We start from the raw sequence: 27,973 nt of genomic DNA on the forward strand, positions 1-27,973 counted from the left end.
CTTTGATTTAAAGCATTATCTTATGTATTCAGAAAGCCCAACTGACAACGTGTTAAAAAACAAAAATAAACAAGGTTATTAGAATGCTGTGATTGCCCCAGTGTATTTTTTTTGTTGTTAATCTTCTTGGTCATTACCTTTAATGAATATAAGCTTGGAACTATGTTGCAAACATGTAACTCAGGGGAAGCTTGTCATCACTGAATTTCAGACTATGGAAAAAGATGTCTTTAAAGCTCATCTTGTTTGGAGCTCTGGCCTTTCTTATATCCCCACACCAGGGGGTGTGTGTCTTAGCACAATGCTCCATGCCTCCTCCTTTCCCATCACACCATGAAGGAGACGTTATGGGTGCACTTGGGGATATGTGTTGCTCAGAGCATTCTAGCTGAAACTCTACTCCTTTCTCTCCCCACTTGAGAGAGAACACTGGAATCCAAGTAAGAGTGACGTCATTAAAAAGTAACATTATTAGTAACAAATTACTAACCACAAAACTCACAAGAGATGACTGGTATGCCTCACATGATGGGAGGGAACTAGCGGGTGAGTCTGTGTTCCAACATGGGCAGTGGGAACGAGCGGGTGAATCTGTGTTCCAACATGGCCAGTGATAGGGAATTCAGTCATTCCTGAGGCAAAACACACACAAACAAACAAACAAAACAAAAACACACACACCAAAAACCCAGCTTTGACAGACAAAAGTTTTTCTTATATTGAGCCAGAATCTATCTCCCCATGGTTTCTACTCATTAATTCTAGCTCTACCACTTGGGCTGGATAGAAAAACTGAACCCCTCTCCACCCAGTGACTGAGTGTATGAAGATAATGACCATGGACATTTTCCCATTGGACTTTCTCCACACCTGAATCTGCCAATAAACCTCTCTTACTCTCATATGAAATGGCATTCTTTCTCAACAACTTGCTCTTCTTAAAACTCAAGGCTGCTCCTTAAAAAGAATCCCATTTTTATTAAAGGGCCTATAGACACGTTTCTATCCCTAGGACATCTTCTGGGTTCAACAGAAGGGATTTCCCAGGATAATTTTCAGGCTGCAAAAGAGATACTATATTCCTCAGCTTAGAATTCTGAATTAACCATATAATCAGGGACACAAGACATGTTCAGGATTTAGCTCAGACACCCTCTCTCTTCTAGGAAGCCTGATATACCCAGCCTGAAGATTCCATGGGAATCCTCCCCAGGACACCAAGCACTATGTTCTGTAAGGTACTGATTTACATACTATTTTTTAAAAGTCAAAACTGGAAGCCCCTTGAAGGCAGGGACAGCGCCTTAACATGGAGGCACTTTCCAAGTAAATTAATAAATGTAACTGTACACACAACAAAAAACTATACAATCATCGCAGCAACCGAGAAAAATTTGAGAAGGAACCAGAGGTTCTTCAAATTTCAGAATCTCCTCTTAACAAAAAAACCTATAGCTTTTCAAGGAACAAATCCTCCAATGTTGCACCAGCGTAAGACATTTAGCCTGTGTTTAACAAAGCTTGTAAGCAACAGACAACATTTAAAATGAAAACAAAAAGAATTCCATGCAAGGCACTTAAGAGGAGAGAAATAATGATGGGCAGGGATCCTACAGAGACAGCACAGCCACAGGATTCTATCCAATCAGCCCAGGGAGAGGAGGGCTACAGAGCTAAGGGACACACATGATGATTTTACTGCATCTCAGCCACAGAGTGGCTGGGGCAGCTGATTAGAGAAACACCCCTAGGAAAACCCACTTCTCTCTCCCAGTAATGCTGCTTGAAGCAAACATCTAATTTATTTCATTTTGTTATCTAATTGCACCTCCGAGAATACAGATGAGCAAAGGTCTCTCTACCCCAAATGCCTGACGAGCAGACAACCAACTATGGAAAGGCAATTCTTCTGTCTGCTTGGGAACTGAGCTCAAACATTTGTGTGAATAATAAATTAACAGGAGAGAAAAGATTTGAGAGTCTAAATCCAAAGCAAGTGCGTTTCAATTACCACAGAAATCTTACACTATTCATGTAAATTTAGCATGGGTGGAGGGTACAAAATTTGCAATAGAGACACAGATGAAACAAAAGATATACAGAATTTTTAAAAGTAAAACAATTCCCACGCTGCACTGAAACCTAAATCTCTCAATTTATTCAGGTATAAACCCAAGTAAAGAGCCATGAGTATGTTCTTCAGTCAATCAAAAGTTTACTTTGCTGCAGGAATATCTGTATTTTGAAATAAAAGTTTCAGAAACATTTCTATAAATTAGGAGAAATAATCCTTATACCTTACTTTCATACTCAGAGAAAGGTCTGTTGGTATTTGCCTAAAGTAAAATCCTTGGAGGATTCTCTTTTATTTCAATTAGTTTGCAAAACTGGCATATATTTCTCACTGAAATAAATCTCCAAAGGTCTAATTAGTTGCTCAGTGATAAATTCTACTCAGTTCTCCAAATTTCCTGTTCTTTTTAGTCTCATTTAAGAAACAGAAAGTTAGTTTGTCTCAGTTTAGACAGTGAGCTGCCTAGCTTATTCCCTTTAGTCCTGGCAGATGCGGAAAGGAAGTGTCAAATTCTGATTCCTGGTACTTAGTTCCAAATTCCTAAATACCTGCCTAAACTTTCATTAATTACATGATATTGGCCACATGGCAAACTATAAATGCTCTCCAGGGGTGCGGGGAAGGAGGAGCATCAAAGGACAAGGAGGGATCAAGCAAGATTGGGTGAAGACAGAGGCTGATTAACCCATGGGCTGCTCAAATGAAGCGTGAGGAACTCCAATTTTATGGGCAGTAGAAGAGTCAAAGACAAGACATTTCTGGAAATGTGTGTCAGTTCCTGGAGTCTCAGATGCTGTAGAAGATGGATGGGTAAAATATTTCCAGAACTATGGATATTAGTGGCTACCAGCTTTGGTTGAGGACCAGGTGGTATTTAGAACGATCCAGAGATGAGAAATAGGAACCAATGCAGACTTTGGTCCAGCTGGAGCAAGCAGGTGCCAGGCCTCAGCTGTAAGAGTCTGGTTTTCCACACTTCTGAAGGCTGGGACTCAGAATTCCAGTATAAAATCTCCTCACCAGTGGGTACCCATCAGTGAGGCCTATCTCAAGAACTTAGCCAGAATGACCAGCTGGGTCAATACTATGCAGTCTGATTTCACAAGAACCTGCCTCTTGGCAACTTATCTTTTTTTTTTTTTTTTTTTTTTTCCAGGAATTCAACCATTCCCTCTTGCGTGCTTGCATGCTGTTTCCTTTACCAGGCTCTGCTAACTCTTCCCCATCTTCACTTAACTATCAGGAAGGTTCTCCTTGACAATGCAGTATGGATGAGTTTCCTCTGTGCTGGGCTTCTGTAGCTCCATGATTTTCCCCCTTGCCACGCTGGTCATTACTTGCCCCAAGTTTGCCCTCCCCACTAGACTATGAACTTCATGCACTCAGGAACCTTGTCTATATCCTACCTCCTGGTTCATGGAAGACAAAAAGAAAATATTTATTGAATTCATCAATAAACTCATCAAGAGAAAAACTAAAAAAGACAAGGTAGAAAGTACCTAGGATTTTTTTAATTTCCCACACTACACTAACGTATACCTAGGAATTTTTTGTTTGACTCTTCATGCAAACATAGCAAAAACAGCAAAACTGAGGCAACCTGTTGGATCTGATGTAGACTAAAACAATATCCAGTCCCTAAAAAACTTCTGGTAGAATCAAAATCAGAATATTAAAAAATCGCTTTGTTACAACGAAGTACAAAAGCAATATTCTTAACAATGCTTAAATGTGGTTTCTAGGCACCATAGGTTTGCAACATCCTCTTCTGTTCAAGTACAGGATTGGTACTCTCAGATCCATTACCCACCACCCACTTAAGACCTAAAATGTTTCTGTGCACAGTGTAACACACACACTTTTAATCATAAGCCTAAATATCACCTGCTCTGAAGAGTGTTAAAGTAAAAGAAAACAGAAAATATGGCTCATGTCCCAAGAAAAATAAAATGAGATGTTTTGTTCATCACTTCTACCTGTACTTGAACTTGCTGAGAACCTACCTTTTAAGCAGAAAGCTAAATAATCTACATTATTTTTAAGCCTTAACTAAAATCCCCCAAATGAGTATTAGTCTTCTCATTTTACATTCACTTAAAAAGGGGCTCTGCTGGGTGCAGTGGCTCATGCCTGTAACCTCAGCACTTTGGGAGGCTGAGGCGGGCGGATCACCTGAGGTTAGGAGTTCGACACCAGCCTGGCCGGCATAGTAAAACCCCGTCTCTACAAAAAATACAATAATTAGCCAGACGTGGTTGTGTGTGCCTGTAATCCCAGATACTCAGGGAGCTGAGGCAGGAGATAGCTTGAACCCAGGAGGCGGAAGTTGCAGTGAGCCAAGATCATGCCACTGCACTCCGGCTTGGGCAACAGAGCAAGACGCCATCTCAAAAAATAGTAACAATAATAATAATAAAATTTTAAAAAGAGGCTCTGATCAATAGATGGACTTTTGTGACACATGGTAGGAAGGGGAGTTTGGGCCAAGGTTGGACAGGCTCTAAAACTGTATTCTCTCCACTACACATGGCTGCTTCTGGCCAATCATCCAGTAAGGAAGGTCCTTAAAGCCAGAAAGTGACTTAAACTCTCCCAAAAACATCTGGTATGTCATCTGCAGCTTCTTTTCTACCCATCTCACCCTAATTCAAACATCAGCTCAACACTGTCCTTATTTTTTTTTAAATGATGATGAAACCCACCAGGAAAAGTGCATCGTGACCTTTCACCTTCACTGAGGTTTTGTTCTCAGGACAGTACAAAGGGAAGACAGAATATTTTACATTTTATGTTTTAAAATATACACGAAAAGTAGTTTTAAATAACAAAATGTATTCTCAGAGACCAGTGGAAAACAGTTGCCCTCTCCCGTTTTCCCCTCTAATTATGGTAGACATTTTTATGTCAAAGGGAACACTAGGCAGTAGTGAAGACTTACCCTTTCCATCTCTTTGAAGTCATCATCTAGCTTGGTTCCTTCAGCTCCTCCAACCTTCTCACTCACTTTCTGTAGAAAATAACCACAAAGGAGAATTATTATAAACAGTTTCTTTAAAAAATGTGTTGGAAATTTTAAGCACTTTCACAAATGTCATCTAATGTAATCTCACAACCATTCCCTGACTTAGGTGGAGAGTCTCATTTTTATAGCAGCAAACTGTGGCTCTGAGGGTCTGAACAACTTACTAAAGGCTATGCATCTGGTGGGTATAGAAGCAAGCATTCAAATTTGTAACTTCTCATTTTAACCTCAATGCTCCTTCTATCAAACAAATCATTATGTAACTACCTAATCCTAACATTTTCCTCTTGAAAGCTCTAAGTGACAACAGCATCATACAATAATCATTTCCCTCTGATAATGGATCTCAAATGCTAGCTATGCAGAAAATTGCTGCTTCTTCAACCTAGTCCTAAATGGGCTACGCAGATAATCACAAATATCTATCAAACCGTTATGAAAAGAAAAAAAGTCTCAGCCCAGCTAATCTTCAGACAAAAGTACTTGTTTGGTATAATTTGTCTCATAAAGCTGTCTACATCCTTATGTACATAAGACAAAACATATAGAAAGCTGTTGAAGGCATTTCTTTGCTACTTGATCATTTTCCATTATCACACATTTTATATTTGTCAAATAACAAATGCAAACAGTCATTAACCCATGTAAAACTCATGTTCATAAAAAATTAGGGCTGGGCACGGTGGCTCACGCCTGTAATCCCAGAACTTTGGGAGGCCGAGGCAGGTAGATCACGAGGTCAGGAGATCGAGACTACCCTGGCTAACATGGTGAAACCCCGTCTCTACTAAAAATACAAAGAAATTAGCCGGGCATGGTGGCAGGCGCTTGCACTCCCAGCTACTCGGGAGGCTGAGGCAGGAGAATGGTGTGAACCCGGGGGGCGGAGCCTGCAGTGAGCGGAGATCCCGCCACTGCACTCCAGCCTGGGCGACAGCGAGACTCTGTCTCAAAAAAAAAAAAAAAAAAAAAAATTAGATACACTATTATATTCTGAAATAATGATTCAAATTAAATACAAATGGATCACACAAAAGATACTCTGGTTTTATCAAAGACACAAATACTAAATGTTAATGGCACAAGACCTTTTCATTCCCTTTAAAATACTCTAATTGTAAAGACAGATGCTTTTCCCTAAGCTGTCACTGTATTACATAAAGTTACCGCACACAGATATCAAAGTATGGTTTTTCATTTCCTTCAATAGCAGCTAGGTTGAGGGTCTTTGAGAAAATTCCTACCATGACCAACCCGCAGTAAACTCAGCAACAACCTGGTTCACCTCATTCCAAAGGGCCCCTGGATACCCTGCTCCATCTCCTGGCCAGGAATGTTCTGATATCTCCTTGATGGGGGACCTGAGCTGTGTTCCTTACCCCCTCTATCTGTCCTTCACTCCCACTTCCTGACATCAGGAAAACACTCAGAAGAGACCACTCTTAGGACAGCCACGACTTGGAATTCTATCATCACTCTGGCCCTGCATACCAGATGTCACCCATTCCATCCCATCAGCAGACATAGGAGAAATATGGTGCAGTGGAAGAGCATGACATGGATTGACCCCTCCATTCCTTGATAGATACACAGAGTGGTTATGAAAATTAAATGGCATAAGAATTATAAGAGCATATGTCTGAACCTACATGGTATACAATAAATCCTAGTTCCTATCTCTCACCAATAAAATGTATATCTGTTTACCATATCACGGTTTCTCCCATCAGTTTATTTAACTGTTATTTCATGCTTTGAGAAGAAGCTGGCAATTTTCCTTGACATAATACAATCTTAGCTGGATAAAGGGCAATGATTCAAAGTGAAAGGTTATTAAATTTGTATCACTGACACATACTTTCACTTTCAATTTATCATTTAATATGTGTACCTGGAGAACTATATAGAACATTTATTATTACTACATTGCAGATGAGAAAAGTGAGGGTTGCATAAAGTACGATACTTGTGTACGGTAGACATCTTTAGCTAGGAAGAAGTAGAAGCAGTTTTTCCACGAAAAACCCCTAGGAGTTTTTACATTCACCCAACAGCTCTGAAGAGCTGTCCGTGGTGCTGGCTGTCTCTGCCTGAAGTTCCATTAGACTCAGAAGGCTAGAGGTATACCCACTGCCTTAACTCTTAATCCTTGATATCAGCCCTCTCACTTAACTTGTGCCCTGAGTGATGCTGACTGATGATCCCCTATTTCAGCAGTTTTCACAGATTTAGGATTTGTCTGACATCAGTATCACCTAACCTGAAGCCTGTACCAACTGTGATCTTGTTTGGCAGCCAGCTTCTTGGTCTGCATTCTTAAGGGTTTTTACCAAACTAGAAATTGGGTGTGGGGGTTAGAATTCAGTTAAGAACCTACCAGGCCAGGCACAGTGGCTCACATTTGTAATCCTAGCATTTTGGGAGCCTGAGGCAGGAGGATCGCTTGAGCCCAGGATTTCCAAGACCAGCCTGGGCAACATAGCAAGACTCTGTCTCTACAAAAATAAAAAAAAAATTAGTTGAACATGGTAGTGTGCACCTGTGGTCCCAGATACTCTGGAGGCTGAGGTGAAAGAATTGCTTGAGCTCAGGAGGTTGAGGCCACAGTGAGCCGTGATCATGCCACTGCACTCCAGCCTGGGTGACAGGTGAGACTCAGACTAAAAAAAAAATTTTTCAAGTGCCAGTGAGTTGACCAGCATATTCAAGTTTAAGTTACAGAAAGTCATGAATAGAGGGGGTCTTAAAGGTTATTAATATAATATTGTCCCATCACCAAACCAACTTTTACTGTCACACTGATTCCCTATCTCTCATTTTGCTCAGTGACAACAGTTTTAGCTCATATGTCAGTCCCCTCTTGCGTCTTATTTTTCAAGTACATGGTTTACCATTAAATCTGGGCTAGGAAACTCTAATCTAGTTGAATTCCCACACAATAAAGAAATATTTTCTACAAGACCCCAAATCAATTGTTGTCTCCATTCTACATGGCTGTCTCCAATGTCAGGAAACTCACTGTATTCCAAGATTCCATTTTTTGTCAAAGAGAATCATTATAGATAGACCCCTCATGTGACCTGTGACCTGTGATATTTAATTTCATTTAAAAAACAGACACACATGGAAACATACAGCGAGAGATGCTTCCATTAATAGAGAATCCTGGTAAACCTGTGTTAATCATATTTTGACCAACTCTAGAGAATAAACCATTTCCCTTATCAAAAGCACAAGGGCCTATATCACACTTTCAATCCTATACTGTTAAATACAGAGTGATTTTAATTTCCTCTCTTCTTGCATCCATCAACAGTGTAGCACCACAGTAGCTGGATCACTCTATCAAATGAGATACTTGGATCACACTGGCCATTAGTAATTCAGAACTAGTCTTGATAACACACTGAGGTCAAGTCATCAATCTATTGGCTTTAACTATTTGGGGTGTGTGTGTGTGTGTGTGTGTGTGTGTGTGTTCAAAAAAGAGAGAGAGAGGAAGAGAGGGAAAGGAAGAAGAAGGGAGGAGTGCCTCAATGAGAATGAGAACAAGAGAGAGCTTTTCTCTTCTCTATAAAAGCTGACATTTGAGCTGCTGAGAGAGACAGTTCACCGAATATAGCGAATGATGTTAGCAGTTAGACACTGATACTGGCCTGACAGGTTGGTTGATATAAAAAATTTCTTACATAATTAGATTCCTGGGGGGAAAAGCAATATTAAAAATAACATCTATATTGTTCTCTGGGCTATTTTTCCAAGTCACAGAGGAGATAAATATATCAAGGCCCTGAATTAAACAGTGGACTATGTAACAGCTGACTCATTCCTTAGGAGTATGGCATTTTTTCTTCCTTTTCTTTAAATAATGTTATTAAAACTTCCTTTTGTTTTATGCATAAGGATCAAGGTGAGGAACACAGGCTCGCTGAGTCCATCTGGCCAATAATAAAGAGTTCTGTTTCTCATTACCTGGTACTGTTTATTTGATGCTATTATTTTTCCAGTGAGGTGATATCTAAAATTGAGACTTCACAGTACGAAATATTATCTGATGCCACTTCGTATACTTTGACTAACACATTTGCCATTTGAGAAACTGTTCACTTATTTAAAAGCAAAAGATATGCGAATCAAACAGAACAAGTGAACCAATATGTCCCCCTATATCATCCAAAAAACTAAAAACAACTCCTAAAAACAACTCTCCAGTACCATTTAAAAACCTAAAAACACTGATGGTTCAAAACCTTTAATGCTGCCCATTTGGTACAACATTGAGACTTTATACTTCTGATCTATTACACTTCCCATACACTCTGTATTCCAAACAAACTAAAAATCTCATTTTCCTCTTATTCTTTATCGTCTTCCTCATAAGAGGTATTCAGTAAAGATCTGTTTAATTTCACTGCAATGTAGTTTTGTGAATACTAATGTTAAGATGACTTAGAGGTAGCATAAACCAGGGCAAATAAGACTGCCCACCTCATTCTGGGATGGTATTTCAAATAGCCCAACTTTCAAAAAAGAAAATAAATAATACAATCAACTCATGTTTTAAATTAAAAGTCTTACTTTTAAGCCTGCAGTAGTGGATGTCTTGTGCTATATTTTTCCCATATACTAAATAAGAAAAATGTCAAAGAGGACCACCAGCCAGACAGCTTAAATAAATGACCACTGTTCTCAGCCCCAAGGATGCTGTCCTGCTTTCCAACAATAACTCATCCTCCCCCAGTTAGCTGTCACCTCTACGCAGAAGACATTCCATCCTCTAGGGGTGGTTCTGATTCTTCCCAGCATTGCATTTCATTTACTAAATGCTTATGAGCCAACTACTGTGCCTCCAAACTGCCATTTAAAAAGGTCTCCTTGAAAACTGCATCATCAGTGAAATTCAATAGACTTAAGACCAAATTTATTCATACCTCCCACACTGCCAGTTTATTTACCTCTTAATTTCCCTGATTTTGTTCAGCCACTATTCATGATGCAAGCCAGGTTTCCTTACCATCCACCAAATGTGCTGTTTGTTCCCTTTGCTTTGTACCTGAAACTATTTCCTTTTCTACACTTCAAATTCTACCAATTGCCAAAAATGCCTACCCAGATGACATCTTCTCCATCATCTGTGACTCCCCATCTGAGCTGGAAGTTATTGGACTTCCTCTGTACTCTTAATGAGACATCATCTGTTGGATCACCTGGAACGAACTACTAGTTGAGTAAAACTGCTGAGCATATTTGCTCATCTGAATTGAAAGCTGCTAATGGAAGAGATCATATATCACAGGTTCTTTTATTTGAAAATGTCTGAGACTTCAGTAATTAACATAGCGCTTGAAGAGCAGAGCAGAAAATATTTATCTCAATGAATTATTCTAAAACCAAAAATTGCATGTAAATTAAATAAGGACCCTTAACTATGAGTCAGCATTGGTCTGTATCTCTTAAGAGTTTAATCTCCACTCCAAAGTATATCTTTTACTCTATCAAAAACAGGGAAAGAGTAAGAAAATTCAACAAACTATGATGTATTACATTTTACTTACAGCCAAGGCTAAAGAAAATTCTATCTTCATTTTAACTATTCTGCATTCATCCACTATACAACTTTCATTACAACTGCAATTAGTATTAATGACCTAATTATTTTCATTAATCTTGGTGCCATCTAAATACATGTATTTTAGTTTATATGCATATGCACATATTTGCATAAACACACACATATGTAGGCAAATGTGTTTTTGCATGTATACCCACATACATTTGATAGAAAATAAATATAATACTTTTCCAAAATACTTTTTTGAAAAATCACCATAATTTTAAGTATAGCACCATTTGTTTACTCATATTAAAACAGAATTACTTCAATGAACATTCTATAAATTAAGTATGCATAGGTTTTAAGAGTAGAAATCAGAATTCATAAATTATCCTGCCTAATCTGCATTATGGGGCAATCCATAAAATAATTTATTTATATGTACAAAGAAATACCGTCGACAATTCAGTAAATGAGAGCCACTTTAGGCAATGGTTTTTAAAAACTGGATTTAGAGTTAAGAGACATGAATTCCAGTCTTGTAAATGTCACCTAATAGTTGCGTGAAAAAGAAAATGCCTAACCTCTTGCTGCCTCAATTTCTTCACCTCAGCAATGAAAACCAACATCATCTAACACTAGATCTGTTTTTAGAATTAGATGAGAAAATATGTGTAAAAGCACTTTGTCAACTATCAAAAATCATAATTTAAATAAGGGATTATTATTCCTTAATAAGCAGTCTTAAGTGAAAGATGGAATTTTAAACTGATTTCACACATTTAGCAAATAAATCTAAATGTAATTTAAGTGCATTATTAAAGAACAACACTACTTAATGCACAAGCTCTTTAGAAAGATGAAATAGCTATCCCTGTAGGACACTACTGTATTCTCAGTATTTATAGAAAGGCATCACCTCTGATAATAAATAAAAGACCATCCTCCGACTCTATGCGAAAGTTCTTTGTTATTCTTTGTTATTTAGTAAAGTACCAAAACATTTAAAAAATACAATACTTGATGACATATCAAATATTTAGAGGGAGACAGGAGAGTGAAATTTCAGCAGTATTCTTTTGGTATTTGGCTAAATATACATAGATCTTGTTTTTCCAGATGGTGGTATCTGCATGTAAAATAGGGTGGATTCTTTATGCAATATATGTCTCACACCAGTCTTTCTCAGCTGTCATTAAGTTGGAATGCTTAAATGCCATGATGTTTTGAAAATGGATTTCAAAAAATATATATTTATTTTCCTATCCAGAAATTTAAGATTTTCTTAGAAAATGAGTAAAGGCATTTTGTCTATCTAAATTGAGACAATTTTATTTCTCACTATCAAAAAATTGTATATTTAAGAAAACTGGAAAGTTTCCTTTAATACAATATAAAAAACAGTGATGTTCCCATGAATTCAACAGGATGAAGACTGATTTTCTTTGAATATCTAGAGCTAAAAACTTTAAAATGAGTTTGAGTGAGTTAAGTACTTGGCCTTTTTCCCAGCTTCCAGCCTATTTTGTTCCTTGCCAAACACTTTATGGAAAATGCAGAAATTGATTTGCATGATGCTGTAATTGTTTCTGGTGTGGTTCACCGGGGTTAAAATTAATAACTTTCTCAGCCCCATTTCCCCAAGGTGAAAAATTCCCATAGACTATGGGGCAAATTACTTACATCCTTCAAAAGGAGTTGGAAAAATTTATGACAGAGGGATCATGCAGAGCTTTCAGCTCCTTCCTGGAAAGATGGTTTATAACTACATATTACCCATAGTTTCATTTGCAAGGTTTCCTGTTTTGTCTTACAGAAAATGTTTTGAGTATATACAATGTGCTGAATAAAAAATAACTGGCATTTCTCTATTTTTCAACTCCCCCAAATAGTTTAGTTCATCATCAGATAAGGGGCAATTTAAGAGGGCAGTTCAGCAAGCAGGGATGGCATTTCCATAGTTTCCCATCCCTGGCAATAGGAAAAAATTTTATACATTTTCATAGTCCACCGCAATAAGCCATTGAAGTTACACAAAATATAAAAAGACAGTATCTGCTAATAACAGACTCTAAGACTTGAGGTCAGATTTATGCCATGTAGTAGTTTTTCAAATTCTATTTAAAGTCAGTCATAAATCCCCTTGAGAAAAAAAAAAAGAGCAACTCATAAAGAGAAAAAAAAAAGTGCTAATAATTACTTTGGGATTTTCTGAGCTGGTTAATAAGTGGTCTAGAACCTAATGCTTGATGACTCTGTTGATAAGGCCAAAGCAAGTCAATCAGGATTTCTCATTTGTTAAGAGAAAATTTCTGGCTAGCCCCTTTCCACTAACCAGTTTTGTGAATTGAAACTGCAAACTACCCTGGGCCTGTTTTCCTCATCCACAAAATGGAGCCAGAACAGGGTGGACCTGGGTAATCAGGAGAGTTCTAAGATACGTTACAACTACAAGTTTCATGCGTATTTCTGTGATGGTGAGTTGCATGCATCAACTTCGCAAGTCTACAGTATCCACTTATTCAACCAAACTAATGCAGTAGCTGTGAAGCTGTTTTGTGGAAATGGTTAACATCTACAATCTGTTGACTTCAAGTAAAGAAGATTATCCTTCATAATGTGGGTGGGCCTCATCCAATCAATGGAAAAGCCCTAAGAACAAAGCTGAGCTGACTCTCAGGAAGAAGGAATTCTGCCTCAAGACTGAAGCATCAGCTTCTGACCAAGAGTTTCCAAGCCTGCTGACCTGACCTGCAAACTTCTGACTTGTCAAACATAATCACATGAGGCAATTCCTTGGAATAAAATTCTCTCTCTCTCTACATATATACACACACACACACACACACACACATATATATACATATATAAAATCACGTGAGGCAATTCCTTGGAATAAAATTCTCTCTCTCTACATATATATATACACACACACACACACACACACACATATACATATATAAAATCATGTGAAGCAATTCCTTGGAATAAAATTCTCTCTCTCTCTCTCTCTCTCTACATACACACACACACACACACACACACACACACACATATATATATACATATATATTGGAATAAAATTCTCTCTCTCTCTCTACATATATATATATATATATACACACACACACACACACACACACACACATATATACATATATAAAATCACGTGAGGCAATTCCTTGGAATAAAATTCTCTCTCTCTCTCTCTCTACATATATACATACACACACACACACACACACACACATATATACATATATAAAATCACGTGAGGCAATTCCTTGGAATAAAATTCTCTCTCTATATATATATAATGTATATATACACACACATATGTATATATGTATATATATGTATGTATATGTGTGTGTGTATACATATGTATGTATGTATGTATATCCATGTCTCACCATTCTGTCTCTCTGGAGAACCCTAACTGCTACAATTTCTACCTGCTGCAGTACTATTTACAGTACAACACAGGCAGATCATATATTAGGAAAGGGAGGAAAAGACAAAGTACCATGCAAGGTGCTTAAAAAGAAAATGCTATGACACTTTTTTTTTCAGATTAGGGTTATTTTGGTGCAAGTTCCATTCTTTAGAAAAAAAGAGACAAAAACATCTTAAGATTAAATCCACCAAATGGAATGAATATAGCAGCACTCAAATTGAATGCCTACTATATACCTGGGACTTTGCAAGCAATGAAGGTTTTAAATGCAAATAAAACAGGCACATGCTGTCTGGGAACCTGCAGTTTTCTTTAGATCACTGTATATATAAACAAATCATTTCAATACAATGGTGTACATACATTAACGAAAGTACAGAATACCCTCATGGACAATTAGAACACAGTTGAGAGAGAAGAGTAGGCTAGGAAAAGCTTCCTGTAGGCTGGGCTGATTCTGAAAGGAGTAAGTAAGCCAGATGAACAGACATGGGATTAGGGAAGAAGCTTTATTACACAGAAGTTCCTTCATAACAAAAACCAAACAAGCAACAAATGTGGCACATGCACAGGAGAGTGCATATATTTCAGTGTTGCCAGAGCTCAGAGGCGACTGCTCAGGGACAACATGCATCCAGAGTACAGCTATGAGTCAAGGAAGGAACCCTGAGCATCACCAACAATTAAAGACGAGGCAGGGAAAGAACCAACGAAAATGACCAAAACCAAAAAAACAGAAAGTAAAGGGAGAATCAGGAAAGAACGAGGTCATAACAGTCAAAGAAGTTTCCCTAATGAGTATAAGCAAGCCCAGAGGATGGGCAAGGAGGTAGCAGCAGGGTGCAGCTGAAACAATCATTTCAGAGTCATTAGAATTACAGAGTCTGATAGCTTCCAGCAGTGCAAACTGCGTATATGTGATGTAGGTTAATACAATGGGCTTAGAGACAAAATAAGCATGATCCAAAGGACACTAGGAATCAGATAATAGGAACTACATACTCATATTTTTTTCTCAGATAAATTTTATTTATTTATTCATTTACTTTTTTTTCTTATTTTTTAAAATTATATTTTAAGTTCTGGGATACATGTGCAGAACATGCAGGTTTGTTACATAGGTATACATGTCATGGTGGTTTGCTGCACCCATCAACCTGTCATCTACATTAGGTATTTCTCCTAATGCTATCCCTCCCCTAGCCCCCCACCCCGTGACAGGCCCAGTGTGTGATGTTCCCCTCTCTGTGTCCATGTGTTCTCATTGTTCAACTCCCACTTAGGAGTAAGAACATGTGGTGTTTGGTTTTCTGTTCCTGTGTTAGTTTGCTGAGAATGATGGTTTCCAGCTTCAGCTATGTCCCTGTGAAAGATGTGAACTCATCCTTTTTTATGGCTGCATAGTATTCCATGGTGTATATGTGCCACGTTTTCTTTATCCAATCTATCATTGATGGGCATTTGGGTTGGTTCCAAGTCTTTGCTATTGTGAACAGTGCTGCTCTGTTCACATCCTCATATTTTTGTGTACAATATTTCCCTCTTCCATCCCACTTTCTCCCTATAGAAATACCATTTGGAACCACAGGAAATGCTCATGAAAAGTACAGTAATTGACAGCTGCAGGGCACAAAGACTTGGACAGTTTTTTTCCATCCATTCAAGGTAGGCACTTGAGCTTCGCAGAAAGCCAACATCAGGGACAAACTGCAAGCCAATGGATATTTGAATATATTTGAGAGACTTCCTACATGTATTTCACACCTCAGTATAGTCAGTTCTCCATATAGCATTTTATGTCACCAAATGCGGCAGTGAAGTGCTATCCTGAGATAAATGTTCTTCCTTCCTAAGCCAAAGGAAGCTACTGGCACCATGCTCACAGATGCAATAATAAATCAGAAGCTTTACCTTAGGTAACAATAAGAAAGAGATATGAAGAGACTGCAGAGGTAGTCACGAAAGTGGATAGACAACCAGGGGGCATGCAAGAAGAGACCTCAGACAGAAAAATCACGGACTTCTCTATGGAGGAAATAAAAGTCCTGTTTACTGACAAATTAGGACCAAAAATATAACTACACAAAACTCAGAAAGATGGGTTCCTGTCTGAGGTATGAAATTTGAAAATTAATATCTCTAGAAATTCTATGATCTAAATCAAAAAAAATTTAAAAGCCTCCTAGTGACAGGGCAGACATACACATCCATGCATACATACACACACATATAAACACACAAACACATTTCATTTATAATCTTGGGCTGAATGTCCTGAATGCTAAGCAGCTCATCACTGCTTAAGAAGGCTATGCACTGACAGATGCTCCACTTTGCTTCCACCCTAAGCTGTGAGGTCTGCTGCCTGCACTGCTGCACTCCCTGCAGATACTCAAACAATGCAGGCTTATGCTGAATCAGCCAAGAAATTGTGGAGGCTCCCCTATCACACAAATTCCTGGCTTATTTTCTTCGCACAGTCTCAGGTATCAGAACTGTACTTGTCCTCTGCCCCCACACGGTATAAGTATGTAACAGGAAAGTCTGCTGCAACAGATGAAACATATACGCAGAGTAGTGTCCCTGAATCCCACACCACCTACCTGCTAACTTAAGCCCTTCTTTCCTATTATGCTTTCCGTGTGTGGAAAGAGCTGCCAGCTTTATCTTCCCATTTCCTACTGCCTCAATCAACTCTGTGCCAATAGAGTTGTCCCTCAGTGTGTGCAGGGGATTGGTTCTAGAACCTAGAACCCCTGTGTCTACCAACATCTTACATGCTCAAGTCCCTCAGTTGGCCCTGTAGAACCCACATATACAAAAAGTTGGTCCTCTGCATAGGCAGGGCTCACATCCCATGAATATTCTATATTCCATCCACGTCTGGTTGAAAAAAAAAAACCCATGTATAAGTGGATCCCACAGTTACAGGGTCAACTGTAGCTATATGTCATACACTTACATAAATACAAACCTCACACATGCACAAACACAAATATATAGGAGGCATTTTATAAATAATGGACATTTCTGGATTTTCTACAGATTCAGGGTGCTTATACTCATATATTAAACTGAGGACAGGTGCTAAGTACTATTGCAGGATTCCAACCTGGCACTAATGGCTTCCTTTTCTCTTAATTCTGCTTAGGCTTAGTAATGTGCTAATGTCAGCATCTGCCAGTGAGTGGTACGTAGTGAATATCAGGATTCTAGGAGGCTGTCCCTTTAGTTGTTCAAGTGAGACCTGAGAGGAAGAGACAGAGGAATATTTAGAAAGAAAAGACTTGTAAGAGACTGGGTACCCCTTCTCATGATGTGGAAAAGTGAAGCAGAATATGTACCAGGAAGGGAGCCCGGAGGCAGCACTTTTGAAGTTACTTGTCCTTTAGCTCTGGAATGTAGGGGAAAGAAGAATGCATTACTTTGTAAAGATATAATTTATATCCCATAAAGTTCATCCATTTAAAGTATACAATCCAGTGATTTTTAGTGTATTTACAGAGATATGTAATCTTCACCATACTTTAATATTAGACTGCTTTCACCATACCAAAAAGAATTTTTTTTACAGCCTTCACTGCCCAGGCTCCTTCCCCCAACTCCATTCCACCCTTGGTAACCACACATATACTTCTGTCTCTATGGATTTACCTACTATGGACATTTTATATAAATGAAATAATATAATCATGTGGTGTTTTGTCTCTGGCGTGTTTCACACAGCATTGTGTTTTCAAGGTTCCTCATGTTGTGACATGTATCACTGCTTCATTCCTTTTATGGCTGAATAATATTTCATTGTACGGATAATCCACATTTTGTTTATTCATTCAACTGTTGATGGACATTGTGTGCTACTTACTAGGTTGGTAACTGTGGGCAAAATGTCTTACCTCTTAACTTTTCTAATATGTGGATAACTAAAAGCTACCTCACAGGACAGTTATACACGAACTTATGTGAAGGCCGTACAATAAAATTGAGTAAGTGCTTTGTCAACTGTAAAGTACTTCACCAATGCAAGAGATTAGTGTCAACCTACGAGCACCAATATATGTCCTGTTACCTAAGAACAAGGTGACATCATATGAAAAATCATGGATATGGTGACTATAAACTTCCAAAATGCTTCTACCTCAGACAAACACGTGGCTGAACGAGGAAACACAGATACTTTCCAAAAATCCAGGTAAATTAAAAGGTTGAGGGCAATTAGTCTAAATGGCATCATTCCAGATGATCTTGAAAAGCAAAATAATATGCCTGTGGGCACCTGTTATGGAGGGATGAACTGGAGTGATGAACTTGAGATTTACGTCTCAAAATGCAATTCTCTACTGAGAGTGCATTTTCTAGAAGGGACCTATATTAAGTTTTCTTATCAAATCAACTCGTGTTACCAGATTTCTTTAGTACACTGGCTCACTGAGCTGGCAAGCAGAGTTTAAGTAAGAGAATGTGAGAGGGAAATAAACACATTCATTAGCCTATGCAGTCTAATTTTTTTTTTTTCGCCATGGTTTTTTTTGAGATGGAGTCTTGCTCTATCACCCAGGCTGGAGTGCAGTGGCGCAATCTCGGCTCACTGCAAGCTCCGCCTCCCGGGTTCACGCCATTCTCCTGCCTCAGCCTCTCCGAGTAGCTGGGACTACAGGCGCCCGCCACCACGCCTGGCTAATTTTTTGGTATTTTGAGTAGAGACGGGGTTTCACCGTGGTCTCGATCTCCTGACCTCGTGATCCGCCCGCCTCGGCCTCCCAAAGTGCTGGGATTACAAGCGTGAGCCACCGCGCCTGGCCTCTAATTTTGTTTTGTTGTGGCAAAATGAAGGATTACATTTCTGGCATGGGGTGAGGGTTGCAGGAAAGAGGAGGTCTGACCAACCATCAAAAAAGAATCACTGCAGAATTAAACTTATGATTTGATGGGAAGATATCATCCCACGGGTACATACTTGTGCTGAGGAGTGGAGAAGGCAGCAGCAGTAAGAACTGCCAAGGATGTGGGGAGTGAAGTGACCAGGTGTGCTATGGTCAGACAGCCAGGTGTTACAGAGAGAGGACTGAAACCCAGGTCCCCTGATTCCAAACCCAATCAAACTTCTGTTCCCAGGAAAGGATCTATTTGGGTTGGCTATAATCAAAATGCAACTTCAGTGTGCAAAAATCTTTTAAATTTTTTAAAATTTGCTTCTCATAACTGTTTATATTGCTAAAAGCTGTTGGTGAACATTTTCTTGGAAATGAACAAGAATTGATTAAAATCAATTAGGTTTTACTGTCCTTCAATAATAAATCCACAATCTCCTTCCTTTGCCTATAGGCCTATTTAATCATACTATCACTAGGCCAATTGTACCCTTCCCCATGAAGACTTTCAAACCCCTCTGTGCTCCCATGGCCCCCGTGCCTAACTATTCAGCACTTGTTAGATAGTATTTTAAACTATCGTTGTTTATATGAATGCCTCTACAAACTTTTTGAGTTCCTGCAAGGCAGTGATTTTCATCTTGTTCATCCCTCTTTCCCAGTGCCTAATGTAGGCCTGATATATGCTCCAGAATATATTAACAGACAAGGAGGCAGTGGAACAGCATATCAACCTCTATACTAATTTGATCTGCTTATCCTTCTTTAACTTCCAATTTCTAATTAATTCTCTTTGATAGCATTTCCCTGAACCACCATGTATTTGTCTTTTCCTCTTTCCCACCAGATATGCCTCTTCCAGTGGCAAACCTTGAGGGCAAAAGGCAGTTACAGAAAAAAGAGTAATTAGCAACAACTCCGGTCACCATCTCCAACAGTACTACCTTAAACAGGTTATTTTTTAAAGGGTAATATTAATGTGCTGGTATGACTGCTGTTGAGAATATGATGAAGTCCAAAAAGAGAGTGAAAGTGAGTTGGCCTACTCAACACTCAAGTCATTTAAAACAGTCATGATCAGACACAACAGTCAAATGTGTTGCCTTTTTTATATGCTTGTTTCCCTATCACAGTATCTCCTCCTCTGCCATCATAGGTCAGAACCTGACTACCTTCTAATTTCTGCCACTTGTTCATTTAAAAATAGTCACTGAATGTCTTTTGTATGTCAGGCACTGAGGATACTGTGAGGAAGATGTCCAAAGGCCCGGGGGTAAATAGAGAAAGCATGGCTCCTCCAGGAGACCAGCCCCGATAAAAATCAGAGAGGGAGGGAGAGAGCACTTGAGATGACGCTGAACACACTGGCAAAAGCCAGAACCTGCAAGCCTCTTTGGACTAAACAAAGGCTTCCATCTTAACAGCGATGAGGGAGTCTATCAGTCAGCTTGGGCTGTCATAACAAAATACCAGAGACCGGGTAAGCTTAAACAACAGAATTTTACCTTCTTGTGGCCCAAGATAAGAGTGCCAACATGGTTGGTTTTTGCTGAAGGCTCAATTCCTGGCTTGCATGTGGCTGCCTTCGCCTTCTCACTGTGTCCTCACATAAACCTTCCTCTGTGGTTGTGTGGAGAGAGAAAGATGCTCTCTCTCTCTCTCTTTGTCTCTGTCTCTCTCTTTCTCTCTCTCTCTCTTCCCCACCTCCTCCCACCTCCCTCCCTTTTCCTCTTCCTCTTCTTATAAGGGCACCAGTTCCATCAGCAGGATCCTACCCTCATGAACTCATATAACCTTAAACACCTCCCAAGGGCCCCATCTCCAAATACCATCACATTAGGGGTTAGGGCTTCAACATATATTTGGGGGAACACAAACATTCAGTCCACAGCAGGAAGAAACAAAAGATTTATAATTTTAAAACATCACTCTAGATATACTTAGTGCAAAGCTACTCAGCCAAATAATAGCTTGGCATAACCAAAGGACGCTGCTTTAGGAAAAGGTATCATTCCTGCCATAAGGGCTATACAACGTTTTGCTTTCATCTGCAGAACCACAGAATCGTGACTGTTGCAAGGCTGGCACGCACAAGAACATATGGCTCTCTCTCAAAGTTTTGCATGCTTCAAGTCCCAAATCTGCTAATAAAAACATCCTGTTCTGTAAGTAAGCCTAAGTGTACATTTACTTAAAAAAATTGTTTTGTCCTTTTGTTTTGGTTCCTCTCCTTACACAGCATATTAAAATCTTCAGTGAGATTTAATTTTCTGAAGTCTAAGAGAAATTTTCCCAACGAATTATAGTTTCCTGAAAATTTTGCCACTTTGTTGAATTACCATCAATTCATGTCATATTTAGAGCAACTCAGATCATATTTGACCTGTTATTTAAAATTCAGGAGAGTATCTTCAATAGACGCAGAAAAGGCCTTTGATAAAATTCAACACCCCTTCATGCTAAAACACTTAATAAACCAGGTATTGATGGAAACGTATCTCAAAATAATAAGAGCTATTTATGACAAACCCACAGCCAATATCATACTGAATGGGCAAAAAGCTGGCAGCATTCACTTTGAAAACCGGCACAAGGTAAGGATGCCCTCTCTCACCACTCCTATTCAACATAGTATTGGAAGTGCTGGCCAAGACAATCAGGCAAGAGAAAGAAATAAAGTGTATTCGAACAGGAAGAGAGGAAGTCAAACTGTCTCTGCCTGCAGAAGACATGACTGGGTATTTAGAAAACCCCATCATCTCAGCCCAAAAACTCCTTAAGCTGATAAGCAACTTCAGCAGTCTCAGGATTAAAAAAATCAATGTGCAGAAAACAAAAAAAATACCCATACACCAATAATAGACAGAGAGCCCAATCACGAGTAAACTCCCATTCACAATTGCTACAAAGAGAATAAAAAGTCTAAGAATCCAACTTACAAGGGATGTGAAGGACCTCTTCAAAGAGAACTACATGCCACTACTCAAGGAAATAAGAGAGGACACAAATAAATGGAAAAACATTCCATGCTCATGGATAGGAAGAATCAGTATCATGAAAATGGCCATACTGCCCAAAATAATTTACAGATTGAGTGCTATTCACATCAACCTACCATTGACTTTCTTCACAGAATTAGAAAAAACTACTTTAAATTTCATATGGAACCAAAAAAGAGACCGTATAGCCAAGACAATCCTAAGCAAAAACAACAAAGTTGGAGGCATCATGCCACCTGACTTCAAACTATACCACAAGGATACCATAACCAAAACAGCATGGTACTCATACCAAAACAGATACATAGACCACTGAACAGAACAGAGACCTCAGAAATACCACCACACATCTACAACAATCTGATCTTTGACAAACCTGACAAAAATAAGCAATGGGGAAAGAATTCCCTAATTAGTCAACGGTGTTGGGAGAACTGGCTAGCCATATGCAGAAAACTGAAACTGGACCCCTTCCTTACACCTTATACAAAAATTAACTCAAAATGGATTAAAGATTTAAACGCCAGACCTAAAACCATAAAAATCCTAGAAGAAAACCTAGGCAATACCATTCAGGACATAGGCATGTGCAAAGACTTCATGACCAAAACACTAAAAGCAATGGCAACAAAAGCCAAAATTGACAAATGGGATCTAATTAAACTGAAGAGCTTCTGCACAGCAAAAGAAAATATCAGAGCGAACGGGCAACCTGCAGAATGGGGGAAAATTTGTGCAATCTATCTATCTGACAAAGGGCTAATATCCAGAATCTACAAGGAACTTAAACAAATTAGAAGAAAAAAAAAATCCCCATCAAAAAGTGGGCAAAGGATTTAAACAGACACTTTTTAAAAGACGACATTTATGCAGCCAACAAACGTATGAAAAAAAGCTCATCATCACTGGTCATTAGAGAAATGCAAATCAAAACCACAGTGAGATACCAGCTCATGCCAGTTACAATGATGATCATTAAAAGTCAGGAAACAACGGATGCTGGAGAGGATATGGAGAAACAACAACACTTTTACACTGTTAGTGGGAGTGTAAATTTGTCATTGTGGAAGACAGTATGGCAATTTCCCAAGGATCTAGAAGTAAAAATACTATTTGACCCAGCAATCCCATTACTGAGTATATACCAAAAGTATTATAAATCATTCTACTATAAAGACACATACACACGTATATTTATTGCCACACTATTCACAGTAACAAAGACTTGGAACCAACCCAAATGCCCATCAATGATAGACTGGATAAAGAAAATGTGGCACACATACACCATGGAATACTATGCAGCCATAAAAAATAATGAGTTCATGTCCTTTGCAGGGACATGGATGAGGATGGAAACCATCATTCTCAGCAAACCAACACTAGAACAGAAAACCAAACACCGCACATTCTCACTAATAAATGGGAGTTGAACAGTTAGAACATATGGGCACAGGGAGGGGAACATCACACAATGGGGCTAGTCGGGGGTGGGGGGCAAGGGGAGGGATAGCATTAGGAGAAATATCTAATGTAGATGACAGGTTGATGGGTGCAGCAGACCACCATGGCACATGTATACCTATGTAACAAACCTGCACGTTCTGCACGTGTATCCCAGAACTTAAAGTATAATAAAAATAAATACATACATAAATAACTTAAAAAATTTAAAAATAAAATTCAGAAGAGTATCTGTAAGTAGAAGGTTTTAGATACCATCACCATTCTGCTGGAAGAGTAAGTTATATTATGAAGCACAAAATAATGGAGGAAAAGCCACTTTTGATTTAATTGCTGTGGTACTTCATCTCTTCTATTAGTTAAATACATACACCCTTCCCTTATTCTCACAGTGAATCAATTTTCCTCAGGATATGATGAATATGCCAAGGTAGAAGCCAGATTTTAAGCACCACAAGAGCCAGGTTCCTGAAGAATGAAAAGTCAAGGAGGAAGACTAGTTTCACATAGAAATCTGTTACATTATTTCAAACTCAAAAATGTAAATACCCACCTTTTAAAAAGCAAACATTTTGCCATATTTATTGCAGATACTTTCAAATAAAGAAATAACATGTAACAAATACAGTGAAAGCCCCTTTTATGCTTCCTGTCTTCCCTGAGATAACCAATCTCCTTCCCAATGGCAGTTTGATTCTTTTACTGCCCACATGTCTGTGTTACTCTGGAGTCCTCCAAAGCAGAGCCTGGAATGAGGATGAAGGGACAGCAGATTATCTGGGTGATGGTTCCAGCAAACAGAGGGAAGGAGCCAGAAGGGGGGTGCAGGGAAAGGGAAGGTCAGCAAAAGGCATTTTCTGGAGCCGGTCACCAAGTTAGGCAAAATGGCTCAATTCTACTGGGTCCCTGTGAGGGACCATGAAGAACATGCCTCAGCACAGCTCCTTGGTTGAAGAGGAAGATATGGAAATCATCATTCACTAATTCACATTCCCAGTGGCTGTGGTTGCCTCCAGTGTGTTAATTCCTGATGTTTCAGACTGCCCCCAAGAAGAGCTGAAGTTCCAAGGCACAGGAATAACACCTGGGGCAGGAAAGTCAGAGGTGGCCTTCAGAGAGCTGTCCACCAAGCTTGGGCTGGAGGGCATGTCCCTGGGCACACAGATCATCTGCACTGCAGAAACCAGAAAACTATTTTAGTAAAGGAGCAAAGAGAAATATTTTAAAACTTGAGGGTCAAGTGGAGTCTATGTAACATGTTTTGGTTGTTTTTACACTTTTAAAATGTAAACATCAGTCTTAGCTTGTGAGCTGTTCAAAAACAGCCTACAGTACGGTCAGAGCAGAGGGTGGAGCCAAGATGGCTGAAAAGGAACAGCACCGGTCTACAGCTCCCAGCGTGAGCGACGCAGAAGACGGGTGATTTCTGCATTTCCATCTGAGGTACTGGGTTCATCTCACTAGGCAGTGCCAAACAGTGGGTGCAGGACAGTTGGTGCAGCGCATAGTGCACGAGCCAAAGCAGGGCGAGGCATTGCCTCACTCGGGAAGCACAAAGGGTCAGATAGTTCCCCTTCCTAGTCAAAGAAAGGGGTGACAGACGGCACCTGGAAAATCGGGTCACTCCAATCCTAATACTGCACCTTTCCAATGGGCGTGGCAAATGGCACACCAGGAGATTGTGTCCCGCACCTGGCTCACAGGGTCCTATGCCCACAGAGTCTCACTGATTGCTAGCACAGCAGTCTGAGATCAAACTGCAAGGCAACAGCGAGGCTGGGGGAGGGGCACCCACCATTGCCCAGGCTTGCTTAGGTAAACAAAGCAGCCAGGAAGCTCGAACTGGGTGGAGCCCACCACAGCTCAAGGAAGCCTGCCTGCCTCTGTAGGCTCCACCTCTGAGTGCAGGGCACAGACAAACAAAAAGTCAGCACGAACCTCTGCAGACTTAAATGTCCCTGTCTGACAGCTTTGAAGAGACTAGTGGTTCTCCCAGCACGCAGCTGGAGATCTGAGAACAGGCAGACTGCCTCCTAAAGTGGGACCCTGACCCCCGAGCAGCCTAACTGGGAGGCACCCCCCAGTAGGGACAGACTGACACATCACTCGGCTGGGTACTCCTCTGAGACAAAACTTCCAGAGGAACGATCAGACAGCTGAATTTGCGGTTCACAAAAATCTGCTGTTCTGCAGCCACCACTGCTGACACCCAGCCAAACAGGGTCTGGAGTGGACCTCTAGCAAACTCCAACAGACCTGCAGCTGAGGGTCCTGTCTGTTAGAAGGAAAACTAACAAACAGAAAGGACACCCACACCAAAAACCCATCTGTACATCACCATCATCAAAGACCAAAAGTAGAAAAAACTACAAAGATGGGGAGAAAACAGAGCAGAAAAACTGGAAACTCTAAAAAGCAGAGCGCCTCTCCTCCTCCAAAGGAACGCAGTTTCTCACCAGCAACGGAACAAAGCTGGACGGAGAATGACTTTGACGAGTTGAGAGAAGGCAGCTTCAGATGATCAAACTACTCCAAGCTACGGGAGGAAATTCAAACCAATGGCAAAGAAGTTAAAAACTAAAAAAAATTTGACGAATGTTTAACTAAAATAACCAATGCAGAGAAGGGCTTAAAGGAGCTGACGGAGCTGAAAGCCAAGTTTCGAGAAATACGTGAAGAATGCAGAAGCCTCAGTAGCTGATGCGATCAACTGGAAGAAAGGGTAACAGTGATGGAAGATGAAATGAATGAAATGAAGCGACAAGGGAAGTTTAGAGAAAAAAGAATAAAAAGAAACAAACAAAGCCTCCAAGAAATATGGGACTATGTGAAAAGACCAAACCTACGTCTGATTGGTGGACCTGAAAGTGACGGGGAGAATGGAACCAAGTTGGAAAACACTCTGCAGGATATTATCCAGGAGAACTTCCCCAATCTAGCAAGGCAGGCCAACAATCAGATTCAGGAAATACAGAGAACGCCACAAAGATACTCCTCGAGAAGATCAACTCCAAGACACATAATTGTCAGATTCGCCAAAGTTGAAATGAAGGAAAAAATGTTAAGGGCAGCCAGAGAGAAATGTCAGGTTACCCACAAAGGGAAGCCCATCAGACTAACAGCGGATCTCTCGGCAGAAACTCTACAAGCCAGAAGAGAGTGGGGGCCGATATTCAACATTCTTAAAGAAAAGAATTTTCAACCCAGAATTTCATATCCAGCCAAACTAAGCTTCATAAGTGAAGGGGAAATAAAATACTTTACAGACAAGCAAATGCTGAGTGATTTTGTCACCACCAGGCCTGCCCTAAAAGAGCTCCTGAAGGAAGCACTAAACATGGAAAGGAACAACTGGTACCAGCCACTGCAAAAACATGCCAAATTGTAAAGACCATTAAGGCTGGGAAGAAACTGCATCAACTAACGAGCAAAATAACCAGCTAACATCATAATGACAGGATCAGATTCACACATAACAATATTAACTTTAAATGTAAATGGGCTAAATGCTCCAATTAAAAGACACAGACTGGCAAACCGGATAAAGAGTCAAGACCCATCAATGTGCTGTATTCAGGAAACCTATCTCACGTGCAGAGACACACATAGACTCAAAATAAAGGGATGGAGGAAGATCTACCAAGCAAATGGAAAACAAAAAAGGCAGGGATTGCAATCCTAGTCTCTGATAAAATAGACTTTAAACCAACAAAGATCAAAAGACACAAAGAAGGCCATTACATAATGGTAAAGGGATCAATTCAACAAGAAGAGCTAACTATCCTAAATATACATGTACCCAATACAGGAGCACCCAGATTCATAAAGCAAGTCCTGAGTGACCTACAAAGAGACTTAGACTCCCACACAATAATAATGGGAGATTTTAACACCCCACTGTCAACATTAGACAGATCAACGAGACAGAAAGTTAACATGGATACCCAGGAATTGAACTCAGCTCTGCACCAAGCGGACCTAATAGACATCTACAGAACTCTCCACCCCAAATCCACAGAATATACATTTTTTTCAGCACCACACCTATTCCAAAATTGACCACATAGTTGGAAGTAAAGCTCTCCTCAGCAAATATAAAAGAAAAGAAATTATAACAAACTGTCTCTCAGACCACAGTGCAATCAAACTAGAACTCAGGATTAAGAAACTCACTCAAAACCACTCAACTACATGGAAACTGAACAACCTGCTCCTGAATGACTATTGGGTACATAACGAAATGAAGGCAGAAATAAAGATGTTCTTTGAAACCAACAAGAAAAAAGACACAGCATACCAGAATCTCTGGGACACATTCAAAGCAGTGTGTAGAGGGAAATTTATAGCACTAAATGCCCACAAGAGAAAGCAGGAAAGATCCAAACTTGACCCCCTAACATCACAATTAAAAGAACTAGAAAAGCAAGAGCAAACACATTCAAAAGCTAGCAGAAGGCAAGAAATAACTAAAATCAGAGCAGAACTGAAGGAAATAGAGACACAAAAAACCCTTCAAAAAATTAATGAATCCA

The 27,973-nt window shown here is 39.6% G+C and overlaps 1 protein-coding gene across 3 annotated transcripts in view; it reads right to left on the reverse strand.

Moving 5' to 3' along the window:
• Window positions 1-27,973, reverse strand: part of SH3GL2 (SH3 domain containing GRB2 like 2, endophilin A1) — a 251,888-nt gene that overhangs the window by 44,301 nt on the left and 179,614 nt on the right. For all 3 annotated transcript variants that reach the window (XM_032139063.2, XM_032139065.2, XM_032139066.2), the window contains exon 2: window positions 5,013-5,081. In XM_032139063.2, the coding sequence (XP_031994954.1) occupies window positions 5,013-5,081 (69 nt within the window). The remainder of the gene's footprint in view (window positions 1-5,012; window positions 5,082-27,973) is intronic.

The sequence above is a fragment of the Hylobates moloch genome, unplaced genomic scaffold (assembly GCF_009828535.3).
Source record: "Hylobates moloch isolate HMO894 unplaced genomic scaffold, HMol_V3 SCAFFOLD_19, whole genome shotgun sequence".
In the NCBI taxonomy this organism is placed as follows: domain Eukaryota; kingdom Metazoa; phylum Chordata; class Mammalia; order Primates; family Hylobatidae; genus Hylobates; species Hylobates moloch.